Below are 11,242 nucleotides of genomic sequence, written 5' to 3' on the forward strand. Positions count from 1 at the left end.
GAGACCGCATGTTTTCGTTGCAGGCCGTGTCAGTGGAACTGTATTGTCCTCAAAGCGGGCAAAAAAGTTATTTAGTCTGCCTGGGAGCAAGACATCCTGGTCCGTGACTGGGCTGGGTTTCTTCTTGTAGTCCGTGATTGACTGTAGACCCTGCCACATGCCTCTTGTGTCTGAGCCATTGAATTGAGATTCCACTTTGTCTCTGTACTGACGCTTAGCTTGTTTAATAGCCTTGCGGAGGGAATAGCTGCATTGTTTATATTCGGACATGTTACCAGACACCTTGCCCTGATTAAAAGCAGTGGTTCGCGCTTTCAGTTTCACGCGAATGCTGCCATCAATCCACGGTTTCTGGTTTGGGAATGTTTTTATCGTTGCTATGGGAACGACATCTTCGACGCATGTTCTGATGAACTCGCACACCGAATCAGCGTATTCGTCAATATTTTCATCTGACGCAATACGAAACATGTCCCAGTCCACGTGATGGAAGCAGTCTTGGAGTGTGGAGTCAGCTTGGTCTGACCAGCGTTGGACAGACCTCAGCGTGGGAGCCTCTTGTTTTAGTTTCTGCCTGTAGGCAGGGATCAGCAAAATGGAGTCGTGGTCAGCTTTTCCGAAAGGGGGGCGGGGCAGGGCCTTATATGCGTCGCGGAAGTTAGAGTAACAATGATCCAAGGTTTTACCACCCCTGGTTGCGCAATCGATATGCTGATAAAATTTAGGGAGTCTTGTTTTCAGATTAGCTTTGTTAAAATCCCCAGCTACAATGAATGCAGCCTCCGGATAAATGGTTTCCAGTTTGCAAAGAGTTAAATAAAGTTCGTTCAGAGCCATCGATGTGTCTGCTTGGGGGGGGATATATACGGCTGTGATTATAATCGAAGAGAATTCTCTTGGAAGATAATGCGGTCTACATTTGATTGTGAGGAATTCTAAATCAGGTGAACAGAAGGATTTGAGTTCCTGTATGTTTCCTTCATCACACCATGTCTCGTTAGTCATGAGGCATACGCCCCCGACACTCTTCTTACCAGAAAGATGTTTGTTTCTGTCGGCGCGATGCGTGGAGAAACCCGTTGGCTGCACCGCATCGGATAGCGTCTTCCCAGTAAGCCATGTTTCCGTGAAGCAGAGAACGTTGCAGTCTCTGATGTCCCTCTGGAATGCCACCCTTGCTCGGATTTCGTCAACCTTGTTGTCAAGAGACTGGACATTGGCAAGAAGAATGCTGGGGAGTGGTGCGCGATGTGCCCTTTTTCGGAGTCTGACCAGAACACCGCCTCGTTTCCCTCTTTTTCGGAGTCGTTTCCTTGGGTCGCTGCATGCGATCCATTCCGTTGTCCTGTTTGTAAGGCAGAACACAGGATCCGCGTCGCGGAAAACATATTCTTGGTCGTACTGATGGTGAGTTGACGCTGATCTTATATTCAGTAGTTCTTCTCGACTGTATGTAATGAAACATAAGATGACCTGGGGTACTAATGTAAGAAATAACATGTAAAAAAACAAAAAACTGCATAGTTTCCTAAGAACGCGAAGCGAGGCGGCCATCTCAGTCGGCGCCGGAAGTAAGGCATCATAATCGTGGTGATGACATCATAAATAAAGTCCTGTGATATTCTAGAATTCTAGAATTTTTACAGTGTATATCCAGGGAAACAGAACGCTCAAATGCGCTTTTTCACCAAAAAACACACCCTAAACTTCATAACACAAATTGCCCTCATAAGGTAAACACAGGTAAGTATTACAATGTCTCTTAAGAAATCTTCCCAGCATTTGGCTAGGATCCAGAAAATGCTCGGCGAGATAGCTACGGCTTTTTTACTTTAAAAAGTAAAGTTTTGTAAAAAATGGAAATCAAAATAGAAAAAATATATATGGGTTTCGCCTAATAGTTTTAGTCTGTCTTATTTTGAAAATACATAAAACATCCCGCTTTGCCCTGGCTTGCTGCACTCAGCTGTTCACGTTGTGAAGAACAAGAAGTCATCTGGGCCTTCAGGTGTGGGGAGGTGCCTGAAGCCTGGATGTCCTCCCTCCGTCCTCTCCAGACCAAGGGACCAGTCTGCCAAAGAGTGCCTGGAGCTGAAGGACATCTAGTCTTACGTGCTAGTGGACGTGTGGGAGCCTAACATGGAGGCCCTGCAGAAGGTCAGTGTCCCCTTTTCTGCCTCCTCCTCTTCCCCCAGAGAGAGAAGCAGCAAAGCTGGCCACATCTGGATCTGGAGAAAGGAGAGGCGCCCTGACCCCTACAGCTGCTACTCCAGGTCCAGCCATGTTGAGAGGCATAGGGAGAGAGAGGTGATGCGGCCTGGCTTCTCTGGCGAGAGACACAGCTACCAGAACTGTGACCATCACACCCACCACTCCTACCAGAACCGTGACCCACACACCCACCACTCCTACCAGAACTCTGACCCTCACACCCACCACTCCTACCAGAGCCGTGACCCTCACACCCACCACTCCTACCAGAGCCGTGACCCTCACACCCACCACTCCTACCAGAGCCGTGACCCTCACACCCACCACTCCTACCAGAGTCGTGACCCTCACACCCACCACTCCTACCAGAGCCGTGACCCTCACACCCACCACTCCTACCAGAGCCGTGACCCTCACACCCACCACTCCTACCAGAGCCGTGACCCTCACACCCACCACTCCTACCAGAGCCGTGACCCTCACACCCACCACTCCTACCAGAGCCGTGACCCTCACACCCACCACTCCTACCAGAGCCGTGACCCTCACACCCACCACTCCTACCAGAGCCGTGACCCTCACACCCACCACTCCTACCAGAGCCGTGACCCTCACACCCACCACTCCTACCAGAGCCGTGACCCTCACACCCACCACTCCTACCAGAACTCTGACCCTCACACCCACCACTCCTACCAGAGCCGTGACCCTCACACCCACCACTCCTACCAGAGCCGTGACCCTCACACCCACCACTCCTACCAGAGCCGTGACCCTCACACCCACCACTCCTACCAGAGCCGTGACCCTCACACCCACCACTCCTACCAGAGCCATGACCCTCACACCCACCACTCCTACCAGAACCGTGACCCTCACACCCACCACTCCTACCAGAACCGTAACCCTCACACCCACCACTCCTACCAGAGCCGTGACCCTCACACCCACCACTCCTACCAGAGCCGTGACCCTCACACCCACCACTCCTACCAGAGCCGTGACCCTCACACCCACCACTCCTACCAGAGCCGTGACCCTCACACCCACCACTCCTACCAGAGCTATGACCCTCACACCCACCACTCCTACCAGAGCCGTGACCCTCACACCCACCACTCCCACCAGAACCGTGACCCTCACACACCCACCACTCCCACCAGAGCCACACGGAGAGAACCAGCAGGACCTCTGCTCCCAGCTGTCCAAGTCCAGTAAGAGGAGCAGGGAGGGTCGGGACGAACTTCAGGATTCCTCCGGCTGCAACAGTAGCAGAGCTGAGCACTCAGCCTACAGCATCGGTGCACCCAAGGCACTGAAATGACTTTGAATTAGATATTTTCAAATTAGTTTAATTTGGAGATAAATATGAGTTACTTGTTGTTTAACTCTTGAGTGTCTGCCTGATATTTTCTCCCAAAAGCATGCACATATGCATGCACAATATGTGCCTGTTGTGGAATTGTTAGATATTACCTGTTAGATACTGCTGCACTGTCGGATAAGCACTTCACTACACTAGCAACAACATCTGCTAACCATGTGTATGTGACCAATACAATTTGTGTGCGATCAAATAAAACATTCCTCAAACATTTGACGATAGGCCTAAGTGGGCAATAGGCTAATATGGTTAGCAAGATTAGCGCAAAGGGAGTGCGACACAGACTGTGAAATGACCTGGATACTGCAGCCCTGTTGTCTGCTCAGCATATTAATTAAACATGGAAACCATAGAGAGGGGGAAACATATGTGTTTTACACAGAGAGAGAGAGAGAGAAGAACGAATGAGTGTCGATGAAAAAAAATGGGGTGGCAAGGAGTAGTCACTGACAGAAAGAGAGAAGGAGAGAGAAAGTGAGAGAGACGTGAGGTGGTTGCGTGTGGGATAGTGTTGACAGAGAGAGGGAGAGAGAGATTGAGAGGAAAGGATTGAAGAAGAAGAGAGATTTAATTACTGTTCTTGTTCCTCAGTGACCACAGTGGTTTGGAATAGGGAGCCTGCCTATTACTGTCAACACAGCAGGGGCAGCACACGCACACACGCACACGCACACACACACACACACACACACACACACACACACACACACACACACACACACACACGCACAATACCGAACCCACACACTAGCACCTAAATTGACTTCTAAAAGCCAGATTTGACTTCATTTTCCAAACTATAACAGAACAGACTATTCCATTTGTGTTTATATAGAATACTGCCACACACCGTGTTTCCTTATGGTGAGCTCACAGGAAATTAAGAGGTACATTTTTCCCTTGAATGTCACAAAAGGTCTCCAAAGCACCATAATATCCCTTTACATACAATGACATGTGAATGATCTGAGCTGTTGAAAATAACCAGAGACATGATAAGAGATGTCTGTTGAGTGCAGAGCTGTAGTGGGAGGGACATGGGTGGGCAGGGTATTAGGATGAAGGGATTTATCTAGGCTGTTTTCACCTTTGGCTAGGAGACAGCAGATATACACACACACACACATTGTTTTTGGTCTGGGCTAACACTGGTCCTCACGGCTGTAGTTTGTCTCATCTATAGTGGGGGGGTCTGGGCTGCTTTTTTTCATTGATTTGATTTCCTCTAATCATAGTTCTGGATCTGACAGGGCTCATTAGTGTGTGAATTTCCGCCCCGGAGACCAAGGCAGAGCGGCCTGAATAACATTAACATTTAAACCAGCACACTAATAACAGTGCAGCATAATAATCACCACATTCATTGCATTACAGCTATACCACATAATGCCTCTTATAACAAGAAATGGCTTCGTAACAAATCGCTAACATAAGCCCAGTAATTACCTAACATCTTAATATCAAAACACTAAACATTAGAGAGACTACACAACCCAGCTCTGCTTGACTCAAATTAACTCTACCACACTAGTTTTAATTCATCAGCAGACTCAGACTCAATTTACATAATCTAGTTATTATAGCCTGGGTACTGCTTGGGGGCATTTACATTTGCACTTATTACTGTAGAACAACACAATGCCTCTTACCAGAAGGCCTACATTGTATTATGCACTACATGCACCACTACTACATCGGTAAAAATATCAAAATTAGTTTTTAATTTGAAAGGCAAACATATCCCATGATAAAGAGACAGTGGAAAAGAAAGAGATGAAAAACGGCCGTATTCATAGATTACAACTCCAGTGAATAAGATGAAAAGAGAGAGAGAGGAGAGAGAGAAAGAAAGGGAGGGAGGGGAAATATGGGCCAGAGCTGAGGTTAGTGACCAAAGCTCAGCGAGGTGGTGCGAGAGTAACTATAATAATACATTCACATGTTATTGACCGCATACACATAGGTATTTTGCAGATGTTATCGCGAGTGTCGTGAAATGCTTATGTTTTCCGATCTCTAACAGTGCAGTAATACCTGACAATACAAAATGAAACACTCAAATCCCCAAAAGAAAAAGCAGGGAATTATAAGAAATATTAGAACGAGCAATGTCAGAGTCCGGAATATAAATATACAATATATGTATATGATGGTGTGTATTGACATTATGGACAGTATATATAATATGACTCATCCAGTGGCGCACGCACAAATGTACACGCACACACCATGGTATAAAAACACCACTACTACAAGCATGGAAAAACAGTCTGGAAGTGAGCTCAAGTGAATCAATGATTTCCTCATCAAAATCACAAGCTACACCAGTACATAGAGATCAAATATATCATCTGTGGTCGGATAAGGAAAAAAAAACATTCTGCCGTTCATTGATTGGGATGTATTAGCCTAAACATAAATTGCTGTGTCAGCCTTCATTCTCAGACAAATAATGGAGCAGGATTGGTGAGAGGTAGCAGGTTGCAAGATAAATAGAATGGAGCCTACCTTTTCAGAGCCTACGTTTATTTATTTGTATCTCTATTTTTGTATTTGTTTACCTGTTGCCCTATTCCGATGATGTCTTTAACCATGGAAGTATCTAACCATGCGGACATGTCCGACGAAATCATTGGATATCCAGCACCACCAACAAATTACCTACACGTGAAAGAAAGAAGATAAACTGAAAGAATTCATGTACATTTGAACTCTGGTGAACTCTGCAGCATGTAGGAGACAACAGCACCACCTAGTGGAACATCTAGGACAGAAACAGAGATATACACGAATCTGCCGATGTGACTTTCAACATGTTAAAAAAAACTATTTTGTAACACAATTGTCAAACACATTTACCAATTGTTGTATTGTTCACAATATTCGTTTTTTTTGTTTATTTATTACATATCGGTATTGTCGAATAAACATATCTGAAAAGACCAGGACATGTAACATCAGTATCACATGATCAGTGTGTGCATTTAAAGGTCGACCAGCCAGGAAGTTGAGGTAGCTAGCCTAGATATGTTATCCATTTTGCCATCATAATAGGATAGTATAAGATAACCGGCATGTGAATGAAAGCATGACTACTTTTAAAGAGTTCTGTCATTACTCATAAAAACGTCTGCATCTAAAGCAGGTAGGTTTTAGGCTTAGCCAGATAGCCAGCCATTCAAGCTGGACTGGATGCAGTTTAGCTTGAGTCGCCTACTAGTCAGTTTCTAAACCTGTACTGTCTTGGTAGTAGTGCTGTGTGGTATGGTTTGACAGGACCAGGACAATTACAGAGCTAAATCCTGTGGTGTTATTAGATTGAATGATCATCAAGGACAACAACCACCCGAGCCACTGCCTGTTCACACTGCTGTCATCCAGAAGGCGAGGTCAGTACAGGTGCATCAAAGCTGGGACTGAAAGATTGTGAAACAGCTTCTATCGCAAGGCCATCAGACTGCTAAACAGCAATCGCTAACTCAGATTGGCTGCTGCCTACATTGAGACCCAATCACTGGACACTTTAATAAATGGATCACTAGTCACTTTAAACAATGCCACATTAAATGTTTAAATATCTTACATAAACTCATCACATGTATATACTGTATTTTATACCATCTATGCTGCTCGGCCATCGCTCATCCTTATACTTCTACCTGGCTATTCTTTAAAAGTGCCTTCCTCACCATCTTAAATAAGCATGCCCGCTCAAAAAAATGTAGAACTAGGAATAGATATAGTCCTTGGTTCACTCCAGACCTGTCTGCCCTTGACCAGCACAAAAACATCCTGTGGCGTTCTGCTAAGGCAAGCTTTTACAAACAGAAATGTGCATCCTGTAGTACTAACTCAAAAGTTCTGGGACACTGTAAAGTCCATGGAGAATAAGAGCACCTCCTCCCAGCTGCCCACTGCTCTGAGGCTAGGAAACATTGTCACCACTGATAAATCCGCTATAATTGAGAATTTCAATAAGCATTTCTCTACGGCTGGCCATGCTTTCCACCTGGCTACCCCTACCCTGGTCAACTGCCCGGCACCCTCCACAGCAACCCGCCAAAGCCCCCACCATTTCCCCTTTACCCAAATCCAGATAGCCAATGTTCTGAAAGAGCTGCAAAATCTGGACCCCTACAAATCAGCTGGGCTAGACAATCTGGACCCTCTTTCTAAAATTATCTGCTGAAATTGTTGCAACCCCTATTACTAGCCTGTTCAACCTCTCTTTCGTATCGTCTGAGATTCCCAAAGATTGGAAAGCTGCCGCGGTCATCCCCCTCTTCAAAGGGGGTGACACTCTAGACCCAAACTGCTACAGACCTATATCTATCCTACCCTGTCTTTCTAAGGTCTTCGAAAGCCTAGTTAACAAACAGATTACTGACCATTTCGAATCCCACCATACCTTCTCCGCTATGCAATCTGGTTTCAGAGCTGGTCATGGGTGCACCTCAGCTATGCTCAAGGTTCTAAATGACATCATAACCGCCATCGATAAGAGACATTACTGTGCAGCTGTATTCATCGACCTGGCCAAGGCTTTCGACTCTGTCAATCACAACATTCTTATTGGCAGACTCGACAGCCTTGGTTTCTCAAATGATTACCTCGCCTGGTTTACCAACTACTTCTCTGATAGAGTTCAGTGTGTCAAATCGGAGGGCCTGTTGTCTGGACCTCTGACAGTCTCTATGGGTGTGCCACGGGGTTAATTTCTCGGGCCGAGACTCTTTTCTGTATACATCAATGATGTTGCTCTTGCTGCTGGTGATTCTCTGATCCACCTCTACGCAGACGACACCATTCTGTATACTTCTGGCCCCTCCTTGGACACTGTTAACAAACCTCCAGACGAGCTTCAATGCCATACAACTCTCCTTCTGTGGCCTCCAACTGCTCTTAAACGAAAGTAAAACTAAATGCATGCTTTTCAATCGATCGCTGCCCGCACCTGCTCGGCCGTCCAGCATCACTACTCTGGACGGCTCTGACTTAGAATACGTGGACAACTACAAACACCTGGGTGTCTGGTTAGACTGTAAACTCTCCTTCCAGACTCACATTAAGCATCTCCAATCCAAAATTAAATCTAGAATCGGCTTCCTATATCGCAACAAAGCATCCTTCACTCATGCTGCCAAACATACCATCCTACCAATCCTCGACTTCGGTGATGTCATCTATAAAATAGCCTCCAACTCTACTCAACAAACTGGATGTAGTCTCAGTGCCATCCGTTTTGTCACCAAAACCCCATATACTACCCACCATTGCGACCTGTACGCTCTTGTTGGTTGGCCCTCGCTTCATACTCGTCGCCAAACCCACTGGCTACAGGTTATCTAAAAGTCTCTGCTAGGTAAAGCCCCGCCTTATCTCAGCTCACTGGTCACCATAGCAGCACCCACTCGTAGCACGCGCAGCAGCAGGTATATCTCACTGGTCACCCCCAAAGCCAATTCCTCCTTTGGTCGTCTATCCTTCCAGTTCTCTGCTGCCCATGACTGGAACGAATTGCAAAAATCTCTGAAGCTGGAGACACATCTCCCTCACTAGCTTTAAGCACCAGCTGTCAGAGTATTTTACAGATCACTGCACCTGTACTTAGCCTATCTGTAAACAGCCCATCTACCTACCTCATCCCCATACTGATATTTATTTATTTTGCTACTTTGCACCCCAGTATCTCTACCTGCACATTCATCTTCTGCCGATCTATCATTCCAGTGTTTATTTGCTATATTGTATTTACTTCGCCACCATGGCCTATTTATTTACTTAACTTACCTCATTTGCACTCACTGTATATAGACTTTTTGTTTTATTTTGTTCTACTGTATTATTGACTGTATGTTTTGTTTATTCCATGTGTAACTCTGTGTTGTTGTATGTGTCGAATTGCTACGCTTTATCTTGACCAGGTCGCAGTTGCAAATGAGAACTTGTTCTCAACTAGCCTACCTGGTTAAATAAAGGTGAAATAAAAATAAGTACATATTCTCATTAACCCAATTAGATTTGTCTGTATTAGGTAGTTGTTGGGGTATTGTTAGATTACTTGTTATATATTACTGCACTGTCGGAACTAGAAGCACAAGCATTTCACTACACTCTCATTACCATCTGTGTATGTGACGAATACAATTTTATTTGAATGGGCTGGTATGCCTTGGGAACACATAGCTTGCTTACATTCTCACTTTTCTGTTTTCCCCTAGTTACCACAGCCGCAAAGTCAGAATTGGCTAAATCTTAACGCATTAAAATAAAAACGCATTAAAATAATTAGGTTCGGTTTAACACTTAAGATAAATTGTAGAAATAGACAGGGTTTGTGGCTGTGGTGACTAGTGATGACCCTTTCTTCTCAACCCCCCCTCTAGGTTTGCTGGGGGAAATATGCTGGGACTTGTAGGCTTCATAGGGGGTGACCTCCATGCTACGTCTGGGAGACTCCTGAGATGCACCTTGAGGTCTTCAACAGTCCAACAGACTTCTGGCTCCACAAACCACCCCCAGAGGGCATGGCTCGCCTCACAGGCACCCCTCTGTGGACACCATACCCCTAAACATAGGATAGGGCTATATGGCCCTTTTACACACCCGCAACAGACACTGGGGAGTTCCCGTGGCCCCTTCTCCCTACCCCTTTTCACCCAGAGGGTCGCCCTCTCCCAGGGACCCAACACCTCCACAGCCAAGATCAGGCTACGAACGCGCCTGGTGGTCACCCTGCTTTTCGGCGGGGGTCTGCTTGGCACCTGGTGGTACGTGCGTAACGAGAAGCAGCAAAATCACCGAATGCAGCGGATAGAGCAGTTGAAAAAGGTGGCCCTGGGCCAGGGAGACTTCAGCCTCCTCGACCACAGGGGGCACCGCAGGACCAAGAGAGACTTCCTGGGTCGCTGGGTGCTCCTCTACTTTGGCTTCACCCACTGCCCTGACATCTGCCCCGATGAGCTGGATAAGATATCTGCTGTGGTCAGCGCTCTGGACAAGGACCGGTCTCTCCCCACGGTCCAACCGCTATTTGTGACAGTCGACCCGGAACGAGACGACGTGGCGGCCCTGGAGAGGTACGTGAAGGACTTCCACCCCCGGCTGATCGGCCTGACGGGTACCCCAGAGGAGGTGAAGGTGGCAGGGAAGGACTACAGGGTGTACGCCAGCCCTGGACCGAAGGATGAGGACGGGGACTATATAGTGGACCACACCATCCTCATCTACCTGGTCAACCCAGATGGGCTGTTCCTGGACTATTACAACAGGATGAAGGACGACGTGCAGATCGCTGAGAGTGTCAGGAACCATATAAAGAGCTACGTCAAACTCTGAATGAATGACGGTAACCACACCAACAAGACTATCAAAGGCCTTTAGTATGTTACACTTAAGCTGAACCCAATGTCCAGATAACAATAATTCTCCATCAGAAATGAGGCCCTGTGAATTGTTCTCAGACCAGACTGAACCACAACAATATGGACGCTTCGTCGAGGCTATGCTGATTCTGTGTGTGCAATAAATTGTTTTTGTCTGACACCAATAATGGTTAGGATATGAAATTGTCTTCATGCTAGTCTTTTGTCAAGGGCACTACAATCACTAGTATAAAGACACTACTAGGTGTTGCAATATTGAAAG

General features: G+C 46.4%; 2 protein-coding genes across 3 annotated transcripts in view; one reads left to right on the forward strand and one right to left on the reverse strand.

Annotated features, from left to right (window-relative positions):
• LOC118366268 (coiled-coil domain-containing protein 136-like) overlaps positions 1 to 6,252 on the reverse strand; it is a 68,103-nt gene extending 61,851 nt beyond the window's left edge. Inside the window, exon 1 of the mRNA XM_052492093.1 lies at positions 6,157 to 6,252. The gene's annotated coding sequence lies outside the window, so the exon portion shown is untranslated. The remainder of the gene's footprint in view (positions 1 to 6,156) is intronic.
• A 294-nt stretch (positions 6,253 to 6,546) lies between these two features.
• On the forward strand, positions 6,547 to 11,163 carry LOC118366270 (protein SCO2 homolog, mitochondrial-like). 2 transcript variants are annotated; one of them, XM_035748810.2, is made up of 2 exons: positions 6,547 to 6,740; positions 9,982 to 11,163. In XM_035748810.2, the coding sequence occupies exon 2, from the start codon at positions 9,998 to 10,000 to the stop codon at positions 10,931 to 10,933; it is 936 nt and encodes a 311-aa protein (XP_035604703.1). In that variant the 5' UTR covers positions 6,547 to 6,740; positions 9,982 to 9,997; the 3' UTR covers positions 10,934 to 11,163. The 2 variants fall into 2 exon arrangements, with proteins under 2 accessions (XP_035604703.1, XP_035604701.1); XM_035748808.2 differs by having other exon boundaries at positions 6,549 to 6,984.
• Positions 11,164 to 11,242: the final 79 nt, after the last annotated feature.

Source organism: Oncorhynchus keta, chromosome 33 (genome assembly GCF_023373465.1).
Source record: "Oncorhynchus keta strain PuntledgeMale-10-30-2019 chromosome 33, Oket_V2, whole genome shotgun sequence".
In the NCBI taxonomy this organism is placed as follows: Eukaryota; Metazoa; Chordata; class Actinopteri; order Salmoniformes; family Salmonidae; genus Oncorhynchus; species Oncorhynchus keta.